The sequence below is a fragment of the Ipomoea nil genome, unplaced genomic scaffold (genome assembly GCF_001879475.1).
Source record: "Ipomoea nil cultivar Tokyo-kokei standard unplaced genomic scaffold, Asagao_1.1 scaffold1770, whole genome shotgun sequence".
In the NCBI taxonomy this organism is placed as follows: Eukaryota; Viridiplantae; Streptophyta; class Magnoliopsida; order Solanales; family Convolvulaceae; genus Ipomoea; species Ipomoea nil.
The window spans coordinates 2669943-2691986 of NW_017618198.1; the positions used below are offsets into that span (position 1 = coordinate 2669943).

The 22044-nt window shown below is 38.0% G+C and overlaps 2 protein-coding genes across 4 annotated transcripts; one reads left to right on the forward strand and one right to left on the reverse strand.

Annotated features, from left to right (window-relative positions):
• The first annotated feature begins 3510 nt into the window (after window positions 1–3510).
• On the forward strand, window positions 3511–15724 carry LOC109192203 (protein ROOT HAIR DEFECTIVE 3 homolog 1-like). Of its 3 annotated transcripts, XM_019342769.1 has the most exons (22): window positions 3553–3728; window positions 4525–4567; window positions 5936–6085; window positions 6368–6434; window positions 6552–6654; window positions 6849–6919; window positions 7019–7082; window positions 7192–7260; window positions 7382–7429; window positions 7510–7572; window positions 7662–7718; window positions 7868–8026; window positions 8113–8181; window positions 8288–8379; window positions 10296–10374; window positions 10806–10971; window positions 13557–13681; window positions 13942–14204; window positions 14298–14406; window positions 14501–14662; window positions 15130–15234; window positions 15539–15724. In XM_019342769.1, exons 3-22 carry the CDS (start codon window positions 5938–5940, stop codon window positions 15620–15622), a joined length of 2103 nt encoding a protein of 700 aa, XP_019198314.1. In that variant the 5' UTR covers window positions 3553–3728; window positions 4525–4567; window positions 5936–5937; the 3' UTR covers window positions 15623–15724. The 3 variants fall into 3 exon arrangements, with proteins under 3 accessions (XP_019198313.1, XP_019198316.1, XP_019198314.1); XM_019342768.1 differs by lacking the exon at window positions 4525–4567 and having other exon boundaries at window positions 3511–3728; XM_019342771.1 differs by lacking the exon at window positions 4525–4567 and having other exon boundaries at window positions 3511–3728; window positions 14310–14406.
• A 4963-nt stretch (window positions 15725–20687) lies between these two features.
• On the reverse strand, window positions 20688–21119 carry LOC109192306. The gene has a single exon (XM_019342879.1). The coding sequence runs from the start codon at window positions 21117–21119 to the stop codon at window positions 20688–20690; it is 432 nt and encodes a 143-aa protein (XP_019198424.1).
• Between the last annotated feature and the right edge of the window lie 925 nt (window positions 21120–22044).

Genomic DNA, 22044 nt, shown 5'->3' on the forward strand with positions numbered 1-22044 from the left:
ATATATATATATATATATATATATATATATATATATATATATATATAAACAGCCGATTGTTCTCAACCAATCCAACTGCCTGTATAGCCGACCGATCGCAATCGGTCGGGTTAATACCTGATGGTTCTCAACCCATCAGATAGTCATTATAGCCAATTGATCGCAACCAATTGGGGTATCATGCACAATTAACATAGAAGCCAAACAACATGTAACCCACATTAACACATAACGAGGGGGAATCATCGGGGAACACTTATCCTATCATAACTCACAACAAACCACACTAGCCCACCCATGACACTTCCTATGGGATCATACACCTTCCTCCAAGGTCAACGGGATACCAATTCAACTAGCATGCAATAAACAAGACTCTTTTATCCTAAGAACAGTACCTGATACACCAAACTAGACTCACACATGACAAACGGGGTACAACGGGACACCACGGGACACGAGGAAACATCAAACGGGGAAAAACATCACAACCTACACCAAGATTCCAGAGGGTGCCCGGCGAGCAGTCGCTTGCCCGCTGGGAATTGGGAACGGGGCAGCGGGTAGGTGGCAGGCACCCCTGCCCCCACCTACCCCCCACTGACTCCTATGTAATATTTTGGTCCCTGGATCCTTCGTGGAACCCGAAACCATGTCCAGACACATTCAAACACAAACGAAGACGCCGCGTATTCAAGTAACGGATTTAAACCAAGAACCACACCAAATACATCCTAACACGACTCCTAAACATGCCAAGACCCAACACCCGAACATGCAAAATCCCACCCAAACATACCAAAACCACATAATACGAAATCCACGTTTATTACCCTAGGGCTCTAGACATAATTGAAACACAAGATCGTTTATATAATTTATCATAGAATCAAGAACATCAAGATTATCACATAAGCATCAAGATTAACACATAAACATCAAGATTATCTCGTAAACACAATATAAATCCTAGGCAAAGCTCTATCAAGACTCGAGCATAGAATCATATATCAAAGGAGCCAATGAAGAAGATATAGCAAGGAAAATAGGTTTTGTTGAGGCATGGGTTACCTCTTAGCCTGAATTAATCCTCCCTTGGCTATTAAGGTTCTTCCCTAAGATTTCCATCCGATTGATCTCCCTAGGCTTGGTGGTGGGGAATCCTTTGGGAATAATTTCGTGTAATATAACTATGGGTGGTAAGGGTTCTAATTGCTTTCTAACCCCCTATTTATAGAATCAAGAATCCTAATTAGAATTTGAATAGTAAATGCCTACTTTCTTTATTCATAATGGATATATAAGTCTAGGATTCCTAATTAGAATCTGACTAGTAAAAGGTTTACTCTCTTTATTCCTAATAGGCTTAAGACTCTAGTTTAGGCAAGGGTCCACAATCCATGGTGGACCACATTAATTAATTAAAGGGAATCCTAACCAAATTAAATCCTTCTTAATTATTAGTAACAGAATTAATTAAATAATCAATCCGGGATTGAAGGCCGTAACACGGGGTGTTACATAAACTGGAGATCTCACAGAGTCATAGATTACGTAATACATATGAACTGATAAACATAAAACATGCTCAGATTACAAAATACCAAATTGGAACACATGCACACAACACACATGCTCATAGATTCACAAAATAACAACAATGTAAACATATAATATTAAGGTTTAACAAGTACTTCGTTTCTCCAAAATAATCCCCCGAGAACAAAGGGATTCGAGTCCTAGCTAGCAAACTGCAATCTACAGCCACAGGGACAACTAGAGCTTCCACCGGACTAGGGCTTCCACGGGACTAGGGCTTCCACGGGTGATCGGACTAGGGCTTACACGGACTAGGGCTTCCACCAGACTGACCGGAGACTGTGGTGACTAATACGACTCTGAGTCTCTAAGGCTCTAAGAGATGAGAGAACTCAAAGAGTAAGAGAAAGGCAGAAGACTTAGAAGAGAGAACGAGAGATTGAAAGAATAATCTAAGAGATGAGAGAAGTAGAGAACTCAGAAACCAGAGAGAACGAGAGAATGATAGAATTCTATAGAAGGCTTGGATGCGCAAATGATGAAATGACCTAGGGTTTCAGCTCTCATTCATTATCTATACTACACTATCACGACGTCGTATAATACATGGTAAATTAACCCTAGTGTTACTTCGGATAGTCAGATGGGTTCAGGTGGCATTTATTGCCCCCAATCCGAAGCGTCTTACCCGCCAATGTTGACACCAACGGGTCGGTTAATCGATTTCGGATACGACCCAAGCACACCAGTCTTTCATCGGGTTTCGGGTCGGGTGGGTGGGTCGGATAGTTCGAATATTGCACAGCCCTAGGGTTGATGAATAAGGGAATGGAATTGGGAATTTTACTATCGGTAAAGAAGATGGATGGAGACTTATGGAGAGGAGAGTAATCTGAGCAATAAGAGGAAGGAGAAATTACATGTTGACCATTATTTTAATTTTTAATAGCAAACAAACGAAAGTGCTAATGGAGGACTAAATTGAGTAAAATGATCAAAACCGAGGATTAAATTAAGTACAAAAAGTCATTTAGGACTATATCGAGTAAAACCATTATAGTTGAGGACTATATTGAGTATTAACTCCTTAATATATTTTCATTTCACATTTCACAGAGTAATAAAAAACAGGGAAATGACCAGGACTATGTGGTCTAATGGTACCCGGGTTGGACTTCTGTTTGGAAGATTGTGAGTTCGAGTCTTAGTGGAGGCGTTATTGGTTCTTTGTGTTTCAGTAGGTTGAGAAAGTATATGAACAGTTACTACATTGTAATAGAGCCAGTAACATTAAAAAAAAAACAGGGAAATCTAAAAAAAAAACATACTAAACATACTACATTGTAATAGAGCCAGTAACATTATCTAAAAAAAAAACATACTAAACATACTACATTGTAATAGAGCCAGTAACATTAAAAAAAAAAACAGGAAAATCTAATCTAGAATTGAAACACAAAAGTAAAAAAAAAACAGGGGAATGTGTTGAATCGGCAAAAGGTAATATAGAATTGAAACACAAAAGTCAATAAATATGACATGAGGTAACGTCCTGCGCAGTAACAACTCTAACTGTCTTTTTACAAAGTAGGCCAACTGAAACAGTGTGAATGATGTGAAGTAAATTACCGGAAGTTAAACGGCAACCTACCGGTAAGGGCAAAATATGTCGTGTATGTTGTCAAGAACAAGTAACAATGCTCAAAGTACAAAAATTTTGTCTAAAAATGTCATGGGCAAAAAGTAAATAAGCTTTTTTGCGTATGCATTGATATAGATTAGCGTAGGCAGCCACCTAAGCATCCCTAAATCGAGAAAATTGTACCCTTAGATATGTTTGGGCATTTTTCGGGCTTGACCTGTGTTTTCACAGGCCCGACCCAGTCAACCCAAAACAAGTCAAACTCATGCTCAATCGGGCCAAACTCAACCTCACTTATCCTCAGCTATTCATTTCCACCTCACCCTCTCACCCACTCGCATCTCTCAGCCTCACCCTCTCGCATCTCTCACTCTCTGCCTCAGGCTACCTCACCCTCTCACCCTCTCACCCTCTCACCCTCTCGCATCTCTCTCGCCTCTCTCACTCTCTGCCGCCTCAGGTTCTTAGCGACTCAGCGATTCTTACTCTCATTGTCTGTGGAGACTGCCCTCTGGCTCAAGGAGTGTACGCTTGTTTCCATATTTCGGTAAGCTTCGCATCCTCTTTAGTTACTCTTAGTCACCAACAAAATCTCTTGATTTTTCTAGATTTAAGATTTCCTACATAACTGTTCTCTATTTTCTAGGAAAGACAATATTTGAAGAGTTTGAACTTTGAATAGTTTTTTTGGCATGTCTTACTGATTTTCTAAAATCTGAAAAGTTTTTTTTTTTTGATCAGAAGATTAATTTTCTGGATTTTTATTTTGGCTATTTTCAATTTGATAGCTCATAAATTATGTATATTTTATTTATCTAATTAAAAAATAAAATGAACTTATATAAATGTTTTAAGTTTTTATATTAAGTGTGTAGTTACTATATAGTTTTTGTATTAAATGTTTTAAATATTTACTGCAATTACTAATTACTATACATACATACACATATATATTTGAAATATTTCATTATGTTTAAATGTTTACTGTATTTAAATGGTTATTGTATTTTAAATAGTTGTCTAATATTTTAATAGTTACTACAAACAAAAAAAGTATATTTATTTTATTTGTACAGTTAGTCATTTATATAGTTACTCCAGTTAGTATCGTACAGGCTTTGCTCATGTTGCTCAACTAGTCATTTATGCTTAGCAGTTGCAGTTATGAGTCATTTATATAGTTACTCCAGTTAGTATCGTACAGGCTTTGCTCATGTTGCTCAACTAGTCATTTATGCTTAGCAGTTATGATTTGCTTTGTTTTTATTTATTTATTTATTTTTAAATTTTGAAATGTTATAAACTTCTAATTTCTAAATTCTAAGACTGTTGTTGACTTTCAGTATTCTAAACATCTTAACTACTTGAGAGTTCCAGAACAACAAGGTAAGTATCCTCTATGCATGCAACATTATAGAGGATGTATAAGAAATATGTGAAAATGTGATTATATGTGAATATACTATTAAGAAATCAGTGATGAATGTATGTGAATATATTGTTGAATTTGTTGCCGGTTTGCTAGTATTTTTATTTTTCTTTTGTCCCACTTTCAGTTTGCTCGTATAGTTTTTCAATAATGTTAATGACTTTGAGTATAGATGTATGATTATAGTGAAAAAGATATCCAACACTTCAGGTTTGATTTCATTATTCTATCATTTATATGCAGTATGAGAATAACATTATATTTGATAGCAGGGAAACATTTGATGTAGTATAGATGGGTGTTAATTTGCTTGAGAAATAAATAGTAGAGAGAACCTTTGATAGCAGTATGAGAATCAACAAAAGATAACATTTTTATACACTATCAAATTACTTACAACCTTAATATTCCATTATTGTTCAAGTTTATGGAACAACCCACTGATTTTTTTGGCCTGCCATGACTGACTAGTTACTCCTATAAAATGTTGGATTTCATTACTATACGTCTATATTGAAGAAAACACCCAACTAGTTGAGTTTGTTGATGTTTTGTTTTAGTTTTTGTCATTTGTAATTAATTGATTAGCTAAGTGATGTAATATTATCTTAGGATTTTTATTTATGAGTTCTCACTAGTTCTCTTGATGTAATAGTTGTTATTATTTCTTTATTTCTTTTGCTTTCAATCCTTAATTTTCTTTCTCAAAAGTTTCAAAATGTTAATAATTTCAGTATTTTTATTTAAAAAACAGTCACACTTCCCGATCCAAACTCGACCCAAGCCCGTTCCGGACACCCAAACCTGAAGAAATCCCGATAAATTTCAGTTAGGTTTTCGGATTCTAAATTTCAAGGCCCGAAAATTTTCGGGTGAGCCTTATGAGCACGGGTCGAACCTCAACACCCGAACCTTGTTCACTCCTACCCTTAGGCAGACATTAGTTAGCCGGTCGATTAGGCAGTCTAGGCGCTTGAGTCGGCCAACTCGGAACTTGAGTCGGCAAACACGGCGTCCAACTCGGCCGAATGTTTTTTTTTGGGTGTGCAATGTGTACATTTTTTTTTTCTTTTTTTTACTCGCCCGCCTAATGTTTTTTTTTTTTTTTTCGGGTGTGCAATGTGTACATTTTTTTTTTCTTTTTTTTCTTTTTATTACTCGCCCGCCTAGGTGTTAGGCGCTCACTGGGTGCCTGATTACCTGACTAGTGCCTAGGCACGTTCTACAACACTGCTCTCTTGTTTTATGCTTCACCCAGTTTAGAATGAATATTTATTTTTTGTTTCATTAATAGTGCATTTTGCTAATGTAGTTTATTGTCACAGAAATGACCAGCGAGTGTTGTTCAATTCAACTCATTGATGGGGATGGTACATTCAATGTTGCTGGAATTGAACATTTCATGACAAAGGTTAAATTGGCAGATTGTGGGCGTTCATATGTTGTTGTTTCAATTATTGGCCCACAAAGTAGCGGTGCGTTTTCCTTTTTCTTGAATAAGAATTTTAAGAGATCTTGCTCATACTTTTAGTCGTGTCAAATTTTTAATTTTTCAGCTATATAAAATTGTTAATATTTATCACATGCATTATCAGACTTATTCAGAATCATGCCTCCTTTTCCCTGAGAAATATTATTTTTCATTAGAACTGCTCAGTGGCTTTAATACCTTGCTTGCAAACAAGGAAAAACCTGTATCAACATATTCTAATTTCATGATATCCACATAAAAAAGTTGATTACTTTGATTTTGACAGGAAAGAGCACACTGTTGAATCATCTATTTGATACAAACTTTAGAGAGATGGATGCTTTTGAAGGAAGGCATGTGTTCATCAAGATCCTCTCATTATCTCAATTTTTATTTATTATTATTATTATTATTTTTTAATTTTTTTGTTTATTTAGTCTAAACAAACTGATTGAATTTCCTCTTTCTAGAACACAAACCACAAAAGGTATTTGGATGGCTCAATGTGTTGGAATTGAACCCTGCACCCTTGTAATGGATTTAGAGGGCACCGATGGAAGAGAGAGAGGAGAGGTATGGTTTATATATGTATATAAATCATATCCTTTGGTAAATTATTCGCAAATATCCATCAGTGGTTGGCAGTAGTAGTGATTGACACTAAGCTGATAATGCTTGATGGTTCCTTTAGCTTACTTGCCTCTGCAGCCATTGGTGGTTTGATGTGATGTATATATTTTAAAATTTGGCTTTTATTTTCTTGTTAGGATGATACAGCATTTGAAAAACAAAGTGCCTTGTTTGCCCTTGCTGTTTCTGATATAGTTTTAATAAACATGTAAGTTTGTCTTTAACGTAACACATACACATGAAGTCAATATTACAGAGTATATTATACAATTGAAAGCTTTTGTCTAACTAAGGTTGTAATATTCAGGTGGTGTCATGATATTGGCCGTGAGCAAGCAGCAAATAAGCCTCTGTTGAAAACTGTTTTCGAGGTAAGCTTTGCAAATTTGAATTTGTATTTATTTATTTATTTATATTTTTGTGCATGGGTGTTGTGGAGGGGGGCTATCGCTTTTGTTGTTCTGATTTTATAATATGCAGGTCATGATGAGATTATTTGGTCCCTCCTATAAAACTACCCTACTGTTTGTTATACGTGACAAAACAAAGGTACAAGCCTTCATTCTTATTTTCCTTCTCTTATTTCACGAAGTTATGACACACCCTATTTAGATCTCATTGGATATGAGTTTTCCTTTTCCTTGATAAGCTTTAAAATTTTGCTTTTTAGACCCCCCTTGGCAGCTTGAAGTCTTCTTTAAGGGAAGATATTCAGAAGGTACTGCTTGTTATCATTCTTTTTATTTCTTACTTGTATTGTAGTTGAATTTATTTATGCATTTACTTTGTTGACATCAGATCTGGGATACAGTCCCTAAGCCGGAAACTCACAAGGAAACTCCTCTTAGTAAATTTTTCAATGTGAGTCCCACTTAGATAAGCTCTGACATAACTGTACCTTCTCAATGCTGTCTGTGAGTACACATTTATTAAATTGAGTATAATGCTAGGTTGAGGTTGTCGCTCTTAATAGTTACGAGCGGAAAGAGGAACTGTTTAAAGAGCAGGTAATAAACACATTGGGTTCCTTGAAATTCATATATGTTTTGAGTTTTCAATACTTTCTATTACCATGCGTTTTTTTTTAATAATATAATAACTGAAATTGTTATTTCCTTTTGTTTGTTGAATTTATTTATTTATTTATTTTTTAAAGGTGGCTGATCTAAGACTACGGTTCTTTCACTCTATTACACCTGATGGGCTTGCCGGAGGCAGGCAGGCAGTTGTTCCAGCTTCAGGTTTTTCATTTAGTGCACAACAAATTTGGAAGGTTATAAAGGAGAACAAAGACCTTGACCTGCCTGCACACAAGGTTGTGACCTGAAAATCTGCTGTAAATATTCAGGTTTAACATTTTTCTACTTGCTTTTGATGTACATGATTATGGTCAAACTACAGGTTATGGTGGCTACTGTACGATGTGAAGAAATTGCAAATGAAAAATTTGCCTCTTTTACTGCAAATGAGGTATATTTAGATATTTGAGAAGATTTTATTTATTTATTGGTGCAAACAGTGCACTGTTTCCTCCACAATCTATGACAGTACAATCCTGCAACTATATAACTTGTAGGAATGGTGTCAACTTGATGAAGCAGTTCAGTCTCATGCTGTGCCTGGCTTCGGGAAGAAGCTTAGTTCAATGCTGGGTACTTTTCTAACAGCGTAAGCATATCTACTTTTGCCAGATAGCATGCAGTGCATTTATAAATTTGTATGTGTTTATGTACTTAAAGTACCCTATAGCTAATCTTGTTAGTTGTCATAAATCAATACATTGGCTCTGTGATCTTAGAATTAAATTTATAAATTCTCAGAAAGTAATTTTATGTTTTGGCATAAGCATTTCTTTCAAATAATGTTTCTTATCCTCTATTTTCATATTCCACTAGGCCCTTTTTGCAATTGAAGTGAATAAAGTAGGGATATAAAGGGCCAAGGCATATGAAAAGTCAAAGGGATGTGAAGGGCCATGGATAGTAAAGTAGGGATGTGAAGGGTCTTCTACATTGTGTTTAGCATGTATATATATGGCAATGTGTAGTTTAGAAAGAAGTAAGAAATATATAGAGAGTTTTATTTCTTAACATGGTATCAGAGCCCAGTGGGCATTGATCGGCGCAAGGAGGCGACGCTGCCGGAGGGAGCGGAGTGACCAACGTAGCCTCCACGCGCCGCTGCTAACCGGAGTTCCGGTGACCACGCGCCGGCGCGTGGGGGCGCGTGAGGCCTTTTCCGGCGACCTTTTTCGACGGCGACTCCACTGGGAGTTTCGTCGTGAATAAGAGAGTTAGGTGAAGAGTGAGAGGTTTTGGTGTTCTCCAGGTTTGTGGCAGTTGTGCTGCTGCTGTTTCTGCTGTCAAACTGCTACATGTGCAGGTTACTACTTCTGCTACCACCACTGCATACAAAGGAGGAGGCGGTGGTTTGGCCTTTGGAGAAGAGGAGAAAGAATAATTGGGCAGTAGGGTTTATGTTATTTTGTGTTGTTTATTGTAATTTGTGGCCTTATTAAGTTTAGTTTATATGTTGTTTGGGCTATGGGTCATAGGATTTGTCTCATATTTTGGTATGAGTTGAGTTAGTGCAGCTTATTCAATGTGAATCAGTCCGGGGTGCTGCAGTGATGGGCAACACGGATGCTAGCAGGGATGCGGACTTGGAATATGCCACGGCAGTTATGGGAGACCGATGGTTGAAGAAGAATTGGTTCGGGATGAACCAATATGTGTGCACCAGGAAAACACTGGTGTTGGGCAGCGCTAATAATGGTTTGTGGTGTGAGAGGCAGGAGTACTGTGGTGTTAGGCAGTGTTGATAACGGTGTGGGGTGCGAGTGGCAAGTGCGCTGTGGTGTTTGGCATGATTTTGGCTTCGTGGAAGCTTTGTTGGTGCAACAAGTTGAGCTGTGCACTGATTTGGCTCAACGTGGTTTGAAGATTGTTTAAGTGGTTCGAGATATGAGTGTTGATCTTGAAGGTTATGACTCAAGATGTGAAGTCCTATGGCTCATGTGATATATTTGTAACAAGTTGGGCATGATTGATATCTATGCTCCAAGCTTGAGGGGGAGGGTTAGAAGTGAATAAAGTAGGGATATGAAGGGCCAAGGCATATGAAAAGCCAAAGGGATGTGAAGGGCCATGGATAGTAAAGTAGGGATGTGAAGGGTCTTCTACATTGTGTTTAACATGTATATTAGTATATATATGGCAGTGTGCGTGTAGTTTAGAAGAAGTAAGAAATATATAGAGAGTTTTATTTCTTAACACAACTGAACAAGTGAGATGCAATAAATATAATCATCAAATAGGAAAAAAAAGAATACCAGTACTCTCTTAAATAAGATTGAGGCACAGATCAAGTAGAAGTAAAGTACCAAGTGGCACCACTAGTGGAGCTAGCCTTTGCCACTCCATGAATTCCATAATTTTGACTTTGTTGTTTTACTGCATTTTTATGTGTGTCGCTAGCTTCTTGTCTAGTCTGTTACCTTTCAAAATTACTTTTCACATATGAAATTTTTTGTCTAATAAATTAGATGATATAGTCAATTTGTTCAACATTCTTTGCATTTTCAGGTATGAGGCTGAGGTCACATTTTTTGATGAAGGTGTGAGATTGTCTAAGAGAATGCTGTTGGAAAAGAAACTGCTGCAGGTAATATTTTTTAATATTCTGCTTGATGTTTTTCTAGTTTCCGTGTTGTCCTGCAAACTGGTGAATTAATACGCATTATCCCCTATTCCCATTTGATTCTCTGGCCTTTAAAAGTCAAATGTAGGGCCTTTTTTTCCAAAGCTTTGACAACTGCCAGACCTTCATATTGCAATCCAGTTTAGGAGGCTTTACTATCTTGTGGCATTCTATGCCTCATATATGGTGCCAGATTTTATCTGTCTTTAAATGGGAAATCAACTATATCAAAGTTGGTTCTTAGAAGTGGTGCTTGAAAACTGATTAATGTGTAAATGAAACGAAATTTCACTGAGATATTACAGTTGCAGGAATGAAAATTTGTTCCTCTTTGTTGCTATTTGCTCTAATGCATATGCTGTTTTGCATGAACTATTGTTTCCTTGTGTTTGTAGCTTACCCTACCAGCCTATCAATCCATGCTGGGACATATACGATCTAAAACTTTAGAAACATTCAAAATGGAATTTGATATTGCATTGAATAAAGGGAAAGACTTTGCTATGGCTGCTCGTGGCTGCACTGAGTCCTCTATGGCCCAGTTTGATGAAAGATGTGCCGGTAAGAAATGTAGAATTATCATTTACTTTTCCTCTTGGCTTTGTTTTAAGGAAAATGCTACTTTTCCTTCCTAAGTTTCCCCTAATAATTCACCCCATTATGTGGCATATATTCATTGGGTGCTGTTGAAATTGAGGGATTGATAGGTCTGGCGGGTGGAGAATAACCACTACCCGCCAGTTAGGCGGAAGCAAAATATGTGAGAACCAAAGAACAAGAGAATAAAGAGAATATATTATATTGAAAGATTACAATAGATTATCTCTCTTTGTGTATATTCTATACTTTATGGACCTCTATATATACTAAACTAGATACTAAATTAGTCCTAATAGGAATAGGAAACTACTAATAAGAATAGGAAACTAAGACAACTTTCTTAATATTCAACACTCCCCCTCAAGCTGGAACATTTGGAAGTTCCAAGCTTGGATCAAAACAAACACTCTACCTCACTCAAAATTACAAATGAAAATTAAATGCAACTAGAGCTTCACAGTGCTGAATGGCTTCGGAGGGACAATGCAACCCTTGGAATGAAGGCACCAGGGGCGAAGCTTGTCATGAACATCCTTGGGAATGGGGCACCAAGGGTAAATACTAACACGAACACCATCGCAGCAACATAAGCACTCTAGGACGGATGACTTCAAAGAAGATTGCATTATGTCTGACCCTTCCTTGGGAATGAACACAAAGGCACCAAGAACGGAGCTGAACACAATCCTTGGGAATAAAGACGAAGACACCAAGGACCCTTGGGAATAAAGACGAAGACACCAAGGACGAAGCTAAACACGATCTTGGGAATGAACACACCGAGGGCGGAATTGAACACGAACCTCGGGAATGAAGATGAACACACCAAGGATAGAGTTGAACATGAACAACCTCCCGATAACAAAAGAGAGCGGTAGAGACAAAAAGGGAGCAAAGAATAGCAAAGGATGCAATAGAGCCCATAGTAATGAAGACAAAATAGCAAAGGATAACACACCGATTGTAGATAGTCGCACTCCCCCTTACTTGAAACATGGGAAATAATCAAAGGCCTTTATAGTAGTGCTGAAACTGACCATCCATGGGATAAGGCATACCGGAGATAAAGAAACAAAACACGGTTATACCAAAACACAAACACCATGGGAAAATGTTCGGCAACAAACCCAAAGAAGCCTTCAAATTTCACCAAAAAGTCGAAAGAAGGGCAAAACAACCATCTGAAAAATCTCGCCGGAAAATCTCGCCGGAGGCAGACTCCCGCGCCAGTGCGTGACGGCGGCGGTGGTGCGTGAGGACGACGGCGGTGGAGGAAAGCGATGAAATTTTCCAGATAAGGTCGCAAGAGGGAGAGGAATCCATTGGTGTAGGAGGTGAGATCACAAAATCACTGGAGAAGAGGAGATCTGGCCGGAAAAGCGAAAACACTCCCGACGATGGTGGTGGCGTGTGTGGGCGCGTGCGACGGTGAATGGCGACCGGATTTCAAGCGACGGCTCGCGACAAGGGTCCGAGTAAGGCTGTGGTGTTAGTTGCTTTGAACAACAACTAGAAGTGCGTCGGAACGAGAGAAAACAGTGGCGGCAGTGGTTACCCTCCGGTGGCGGCAGCGGCGGCGGAAAGCTAGGGTTTATATTAGGGTTTTAATATTTGAAGAAAAACAGCCCAGGAAAGTAGGCTCTGATACCATGTTGAAATTGAGGGATTGATAGGTCTGGCGGGTGGAGAATAACCACCACCTGCCAGTTAGGCGGAAGCAAAATATGTGAGAACCAAAGAACAAGAGAATAAAGAGAATATATTATATTAAAAGATTACAATAGATTGTCTCTCTTTGTGTATATTCTATACTTTATGGACCTCTATATATACTAAACTAGATACTAAATTAGTCCTAATAGGAATAGGAAACTACTAATAAGAATAGGAAACTAAGACAACTTTCCTAATATTCAACAGGTGCCATGAATTGGCTGACCCCACATACTTTTACTAAATAACCCAATTAGATGGTACCAAATTGAGAGGGAAATTTTAGGAGGGGTGCCTAGCATTACTCTTGTTTTAATGTCCATTGAAGACGTTGCTAACAAACATCAATCACTATACACCCATTACACCCTCTATTGGGCAGTAGGGAAGTGGAAAGTAGGTACTATACATTATTTTATTTTGCTACTTACCACATATGAACAAAGGAAGTACTATGCTTTTATCAGAAGTATCTCTATAAAGGAGTGAACTCTCTTCTGTTTATGATTGAATGTTATAAACTTGAGTTATATGAAGTAAAGGGGATTTGATAAAGGATTTTTTTTTTCAAACATACCAGTCATTTAATGAGACTCTTTTCCTTAAGTCTTCTGTTCTCTGTCCCAATCTTAAAGTAACAAGGTACGTAGAGGAATAAAGAAGTGCCCTGAACTTCTCTGACTATTCATAAATCTTCTTTGCACTTGGGTGGTTATTGTATCTTTAGAATTCAAGGGTCATAGTTTATTGGTTGTACTAATTTAAAGTTAATATGGAGTTTGAAGATTTTGTTCTGGTTTATCTAAAATAAGCACAAATAATTCTTTTTGCAGATGCTGTCATTGACCAAGCTAATTGGGACTCGTCTAAAACAAGATATAAGCTCACACGTGATATAGATGGACATATTGCTGTAGTCCGTGCATCCAAGCTGGCTGAACTTACAACACTTTATGAGGTATGATCACAAGCAGACTTTTAGCCCAAGTAGTACCAATGGGACAATATGACTAATCATAAATTTGTATTCTGTGCTATAAGATCCAGTGATTGTTGTCTTTGAACATCTTTTGGATATATGAACATATTTTATGATTTAAATTAAAGGCCACAAAGAAAGTTGTTTCTTTATTTATTATTCTTTTTTTGGGGGTTTTGGGGTGGGGAATATTGGACTCTCAATATAATTAATTAACATTTGTGGGAGTTTTTGTGCAGACAAAGTTGAATGACGAATTATTTGGACCAGTTGGGTCTGTATTAGCTGGAGTTAGTGATGATCCATGGACAAAAATAAGACAATTCCTACAGGATAAGACAAAAGCTGCAGTGTCATCTTTTTCTGCAGCACTTTCTGGCTTTGAGATGGATAAAGAAACCAAAGATAGTATGCTATCAAAGTTGAAGGATTATGCAAGAGGGGTAGTTGAAACAAAAGCAAAAGAAGAAGCTGGAAGGGTTTTGATCCATATGAATGATAAGTACTTAATGACTTAATGTTTTGGTTGTAGCAACTTCTAGCCTTACATTTTCTAAAAATATTAAATGTATGAGCATATTGAGAAGTGCTCCAGAATTGTTGGCAGGTTTATAACATCATTTAGCTATGATTCCGATTCAAAACCCCGAGATTGGACATGTTGGCAAGACATCAATGCAATTACCAAAACCGCAGAATCATCTGTATGGCTCTGAATGATAAATTGAGAAGATTGTGATGTCTCATCACCCATTTCAGTGTTGCACTTTGGTCTGACTGTTTTAATGTTTTCCCCAGTCTCTCAAATTACTCTCAGTTTTGGCTGCTATTCGCTTGGAGGAAGAAACTGACAATATTGAAAAGATCCTTTTCGATGCTTTAATCAAAAGTAAATCAGGTGGTGCTGCCAACAAAAGCACCACGTCATCTGACCTTCTAGCATCAATATATTGGGATGAGGTAATTATTTGGCTTTGGTGCATTGATGAAACAGTCAGTTAATTTGTAGTTAGACAAAAAAAGAAGAAAGTGTCCCTTTTTATATTTTACAAGTTGGAATGTTGTCGCTGTTAACAATTGAACATCAATGTTTTCCTATGCATTGTGTTGTGCTTTCTCAAAAATTCACTTGTTTCTCCTGTGCTCCCCCTTTCTTCCCCTCTCCCAGTTATGGCTCCTGACTTTATTTCGTTCTTAACCCCACAGGTTCCTTAGAGTTGCTTATGATTTTACAATTTAAATTGTTGTTGCTGTTAAATATTTGAAGTGTAGAACATCAATATTTTATTATTCATCGTTAAGACCTATCACCATCTGGATCTTGATTGATTGAAGTTTTATGCATTTTCAAAAAATTCACTTGCTTTTCCTATGCCCCCCACTCCCAATTAATCCCGGCTTTATTTTTTTTATTCTAACCCTTACAGGTTCCTGCATCAAAAACGTTGATAACACCTCACCGGTGCAAATTGATTTGGAAACAATTTGGAACTCAGACAAGATCTACCGTCTTCCAAGCTAGGACTGCTAAGGCATGATATTTCAATTACATCTGCAAATTTCTCTTTTTTATTATTATTATTATTATTATTTTTTTTTTAAATTTATTTTTATGGCAGACTTTTATTTTGCCACTTGGAATTTGATGAATTTCAAAAATTGAAGCAAAATAATATGCAACTGGGCAACTGCATAAAATAATGAGTTGACAACTCTTTGCATAATGATTACAAGCATAGTGCATCAGATTTAAGTTTGTAGGCTCTTATGGGGGAGTGTATTTGTTGTCATCTCTCATTCAAGAAGTTTTCTTATAGCTTGTTTCTTGAATTTCAGGAGGCTTGCGAATTGGAGAAGATAAGGAAGGTGAATTTGTTACTAAGTTTTGTGCGTATGTCTTGGGGCGGTGTTTCATTTTAATACCTATTACTATGTTTGTTTGTACTTACCTTCAAAAAATGTTTGTTTGTCTACTTTTGTTATCCTATTATTGGAATTAAAATTCTTAGTAATTACAAAACATATTACTCTTTTACTCTCCTTTTGAACAATGGAATCAAAAGGGAGAAAAAAATGAAAAATAAAATAAAAAGGTTTTTGTCCATACATTAAATATGAAATTTTAATATATATATATATATATATATATATATATATATATATATATATTTATTTATTTATTTATTTTGATTTTAAATAATCATTTATTTATTTTAATTACATTTTTAATTTATTATTATTAAACAAAACGACTTTTTCTACTTAAACTCATCACCATTGTTAAGTATTTGATTTTCATTACCATTTCGATTCTAATGTTTTAATCAAACACTTGTGTATAACTTCAAATGTGACTTTCCTTTATAACAAGGTAGAAAGCATTGAGATTTTGAGATAAAGTAAGTTTTAATTTTGGTCATGTTAATTGCACTTTACGACTTTTAAAAGTGTTAATTTAGTACTTTGATTATGCAATTCTTATCAATTTTGGTTATTCCGGTCAAATTGTTGGCCAAATTTTGACAGAAAAACTTAATTCATCGATTAGTATTTAATTTGAAGGGTGAATTTGTCTTTTGAACTTATGGTTTGAATTAAACAAAGTCAATTTTTAACTTTTGAAAGTTGAAAGTTGTAGATTACAATTAACAAGATCCTTATAGTAAGAGGACAAAATTTGAAAATTACTCTTTGTTAGTTTTTCTGTGATTGGTGCAATGTTGAAAAAATCGCTAGGCGCCTGGGGACCGCCTAGGGCGCCTAGAGCGCCTAGCCGGGCGCCTAGGCCGCCTAGAGCGCCTAGCCGGGCGCCTAGGCCGCCTAGGAGGTCGGGCGCCTAGCGCCTAGACGCCGATTAATTGGCGCCTAGGCGCGATTTTTGCAACAGTGGATTGGTGCTTTCAATATTGTTGTGGTACTAATTATTGTTGGGTTGCTATTACTTTAGTTAGTGTTCGGTAGAAACTAGAAAGCACATTAGGCTTTAGGGTATTATAAATTTCACAAGACATTGTTTCCTCTAGGTTACTTTGTTAATCGATCATGTTCTTTGATGAAAACGGCGTGCAGTTGTTTGAGAAACTCAATGGATATTGGTAAGACGTGAAAAAGGAAGATGAGAGAAACGTCTATTTAATTACTAACAATAGCAAAGAATAAATACATACAAAGAAACTAAGGTAAGCTACTGGAACCAAGACTATGTGGTCTAATGGTACCCGGGTTGGACTTCCATTTGGAAGATTATGAGTTCAAGCCTCAGCGGAGGCGTTATTGGTTCTTTGTGTTTCAGTAGGTTGAGAAAGTATATGAACAAGGAATATACAGTAAAAAAATCTACCAGAATTGATCTTCATTATTTGCTTCCTTATTCATCATGCCCCCCCCCTCAAGTTGGAGTGTGAAGGTTCACAACGCCCAACTTGCCCAGAAGAAAATGGAACCTATCCTTTCCTAGTGCTTTGGTGAACAAATTAGTCAGTTGGACCTTTGTGTGTACTTTATGTGGAGTAATCTCATTAGATCGTACTCTCTCGCGAACAAAATAACAATCCATCTTTACATGCTTAGTTCTTTCGTGATACACCGGGGGTGTTGCATGCATCTGACAAGCCCTGAGTTCAGATAGTAACCAATGCAACCATAGTAGTTCACTCACAGTGACAACCATTGCCCTGTACTCTGCTTCTGCAGATGACTGAGAAACTACAGATTGTTTCTTTGTTCGCCAAGAAACTGGGGAACCACCTAAAGATATATAATAACATGTGCATGAGTGACATGTGGTAGGACATCCTTCCCAATCAGTGTCACAATAAGTCGTGAGTGTTAGACTTCCAGCTTTAGATAGTAACAAGCCTTGCCCGGGCGCTCTTTTCAAGTAACACAGAACACGTGTGGCAGCATCCATGTGTTCTTGTCGCGGCTCCGTGACAAACTGGCTCAGGACATTAACAACATATGTTATATCTGGCCGTGTGACAGTAAGGTACAAAAAGCGCCCTATCAGCCGTTGATACTGATTAGCATCAGCTAGAGCACCTGAGCTATCTACTCGAAGCTGATGATTCTGCTCCACAGGAAATCCACTAGTTTGGCAACCTTGCATATCACACTCACTTAGGATATCTAACGCGTATTTCTGTTGGCTTAAAACCAACCCATGTGCTGTCCGTGATACGTCTATACCAAGGAAGTATTTTAGAGGGCCTAAGTCTTTGATCCCGAATCCGGCATCCAAGTAGGATTTAATTTCTTGTATCTTGGCATGATCATTGCCAGCAAGAATGACATCGTCAACGTATATTAAGGCAATAAGAAATTGTGCACCATGTTTATATAAAAACAAGGAATGATCAGCCTTGGATTGTTGAAATCCCACGTTAATAAGCGCATTCGTAAACTTTTGATGCCAATTGCGCGAGGCTTGCCGCAACCCATACAAAATTTTTTTTAATTTGCAAACTTTTGTCTCATCATGCTGCCCAAAACCTTCAGGAATGCGCATGTAAACCTCTTCATGCAAGTCACCATGAAGAAATGCGTTATTTACATCAAGTTGGTGAATTTCCCAACATTTCTTGACTGCAACAGCTAATAAACAGCGCACGGTGACTAGCTTGGCAACTGGTGCAAAAGTTTCGTGATAATCGATACCCTCTACCTGTGTGTAACCTTTAGCTACGAGACGCCCTTTGTATCGCTCTACTTCTCCATCAGGCTTGTACTTCACTTTATAAACCCACTTGGAGGCTATCGCTCTTTTGTTTGGTGGAAGCTCAATTATATCCCATGTCCCATTTGCTTCTAGTGCGACAATTTCTTTTCGCATCGCATCTCGCCACTGTTCATGTTTGACCGCTTGCCTGAACGTTCTCGGCTCATCATGATTAGTGATGGCCGCTAAAAAGGCTTTGTGTGAACAAGAGAAATTGTCATAAGAGACATAATGAGATAAGGGATATACCGTTGAGGATGCTGAATGATGGGTAGATGGCGTTGGCACTAGTGAGGGTGGCAATGTTATTTCATAATTCTCCAAATATTTTGGTACACTTCTGGTACGTTGGCTTCTATGCTGCAGTTGCACGTTCTGATGAGGCGCTGGTGGCTCTACAGGTTCATGGTTCTCGGTAGCATGTATATTTGCCAATTCACTTGTCTCAATAAGTGTAGTATTATCATTTTCCACCTCAAGGTGATTATTCACAAAGTGGTTATGTTCTGTACTGCCATTACTTGCTTCCTGGCCTGCACAATCTTCTGAATGGCATAATGCTCATCGTCCATAGGCTCTAAACGAGAGTGTGGGCACTCAACCCGTGATTCCAAGTCATGAACACTGTTTTTAAGAGGGAATATATTTTCAATAAAACTCAGGTCTCTAGTGGTGGAAAAGGTTCCATCATTTGGGTTATACACTCTATACCCTTTCTGCCCATTTGGATATCCTACAAAAATGCATGGTTTCCCTCTCTCATCGAACTTGTCTCCCTTTCGATTATGTACATAAGTCAGACACCTAAAAACACGCAAGTGGCTATAATATGGTTTTCTCCCCATTAAGATCTCATAAGGTGTTTTATCCTTAATGGCTTTAGAGGGTAATTTGTTAATGATGTATATAGCAGTTAAAATGCATTCCCCCCCAAAATTCAATTGACAAATCGGCTTGGAATTGTAATGCTCGTGCCATTTCTAGGATATGCCTATGCTTTCTCTCAACTACCCCATTTTGTTGTGGGGTGTCTGGACAAGAGCTTTGTAAAATAATGCCACGCTCTTTATAATAATCTAGCATGTAATTTGATCTAAACTCCATGTCATTACCAGCTCGAATTTGCTTAACCACCTTCCCAAATTGGATGGAAATCATGTTGCAAAATGAAACAAGATGGTGGCTAACTTCAGACTTATGTTTCATCAAATATACTCAAACACCTCTACTAAAGTCATCCACAATAGTGAGAAAATAATGCGCACCAGAAAAAGAAGCCGTTTTGTAACCACCCCAAATATCACAGTGAATAAGATCAAAGCAAGATTTAGTTTTAATGCTACTAACATGAAAAGACAGGCGAGATTGTTTAGCACGCATGCATGAATCACAGTAGAGATTATTCTTACTAGAAACCACATAATCTAACTGAATTTTCTTAATCTTTGTAATAGAAGCATGACCAAGCCTCCTATGCCAAACATCCGGGTCCTCTCTGTTAACTGACATTGCCACACCCTCACGAAATGTTGGCTCCAAGTAGTAAAGGCCATTGCACATCCTACCCACTCCAATCAGTTTCCTCGAGGGTAAGTCTTGCAGTATACAAAAAAAAGTTAGTGTACAATTGTAATCCTTTGTCAGCTTGCCAACAGAGATCAAATTGCACTTAAAATTCGGGATGTTCAAGACACGGTTTATTTGCAACCCATTAGGAAGCTTAATACTTCCTATGCTTTTAACTGCCACTCGGTCTCCATTCGGTATGACGACGGGAAAATCACCATTTTCAAGCTCCACTCTATTCAATAGATCACTGTCACACACTATGTGATCTGTTGCTCCAAAATCTATCACCCACGAGTTTCGTTTATTAATCTTACCAGCCATGTTAACAGTTGGGTTTGTTGATGTCCCATCATGCTTGAATTTGTCTTCGTCTGTATTCAGGAACTGAACAAGTTTTGTCAATTGGGCTTGTGTAAGACTTCGTAAGGGATTCACATCTGCATCAACATGGGCTATTTTTGGCGTTGCTTTCTGGTTTGTGTATTGCCCTCCTCTCTTATCACGAGGACCTTTCCGCCAATGTGTGGGATAGCCAATTATTTCATAGCATTGATCTTCAGTATGTCCAATCTTCTGGCAGTGTGCACAAATGGGTTTATCCATTCTTCGTCCTCTGCCATCCTTTTCATTGGAAAATCTCTGTGTTTGGAATGCTGTAGATTCAACCACTGGTTTATGAGTGGCTGAGACTTGTCTTTGCTACTCGTCTTCAGAAACCATATGATACGCTCTACTAAGGCTTGGCGTTGGTTTTGAACTGAGAATCTGTGACTTCACTACATTAAATTCTTCATCCAATCCCATCAAAAAATCATATAACTGCTCATTCTCCTTCATATCGGCCAACTGCTTTGATATATTGCATGTGCATCCATTGCAAACACATCTTGGTAGTGGAGAGATTGCCATCGTCTCGTCCCAAAGGCTTTTCAATTTTGTGTAGTAAGACGAAACATAAACCTTTTCTTGTCGTAGGAGTACCACTGCTCGCCTAATCTCAAAGGCTCTTGGTGCACTTCCCTTCTCAAACCTTTCTTCCAGGTCCTCCCAAATATCTCTGGCTGTATTGGCGTATCTTACACTGTTTCTCATGTCCTTGTCCATTGCACTCTTTAGCCAACCTTTCACCATAGCATTCAACGCATCCACTGTTGTAAATATGGTGAGTCGGGTGTCGGTGTGGACAGAGATCCATCTACAAAACCCATCTTGTTTTTGGCAAACAATGCATCTCGCATATCATTTACCCACTCTCCGTAGTTGCCATCACGGAGGACTTCAGTATCATAAATGTTGAGTTTGTCTCATATATGGATTAGGAATATGAGTTTGTCTCATACTAGGAGTAGGAGTGAAACGGATAGACCCTTTGTACAGGTATTAGATGTCTATAAATATATTGGTTGTATCCCTAAGTGGTTGTGTCACCACTATCATCATCACTATGAATATAATAATACTTTCACTCCCGTGGATGTAGGCACATTGTCAAACCACGTAAATCTTGGCTTCTTTATCTTTTATGCCATTATTATTTTTCTTGTTCTTGTTCATCTCAACAAATTGGTATCAGAGCACTATTGAGATGGCCAGTTCAAGTGCAAAATTTGAGGTATCAAAGTTTGATGGTATAGGGAATTTTGGGTTATGGCGGTCTAGCGTAAATGATTTGTTGGCATATCAGGGCCTTCTGAAAACCTTGAGGGCGGAAAATCCAGCAAATCTGGAAGAGGCTGATTGGAAGGAGTTGAAGAAGCAGGAAGCTACGGGATGTGGTACATGCTGATGACTCTTATTATAGTAAAGGTGATGTTCTAGCAGTTACAAGGAACAAGTTCGAACGTTGTTTGGACTTGTTGGATGTTTCTAGATGCTAGATGAGAAAGTGGTGATGGGCGCTGTAGTGTTGGGCAGCGCGGATACCAGGAGGGGTCGCGGACCTGGTATCGGTATCGACCGGGGCTTGGCACGAGTCACGGTTGGTATGGGCCGGGCTTGGCAGGAGGTACGGTTGGTATGGACGGACGCTTCAAGGCGAAGCAGTTCGTGAACATGC

Excerpts from the sequence above, each read along its gene's own strand:
- LOC109192306 (XM_019342879.1), bottom strand. The coding sequence starts at position 21,119 with ATGGTGAAAGGTTGGCTAAAGAGTGCAATGGACAAGGACATGAGAAAC.
- LOC109192203 (XM_019342768.1), top strand. The coding sequence starts at position 5,938 with ATGACCAGCGAGTGTTGTTCAATTCAACTCATTGATGGGGATGGTACA. Across the intron at positions 8,380-10,295 it reads CTGGGTACTTTTCTAACAGC|GTATGAGGCTGAGGTCACAT; the intron begins GTAAGCATATCT and ends TTGCATTTTCAG. Across the intron at positions 15,235-15,538 it reads TCCAAGCTAGGACTGCTAAG|GAGGCTTGCGAATTGGAGAA; the intron begins GCATGATATTTC and ends CTTGAATTTCAG.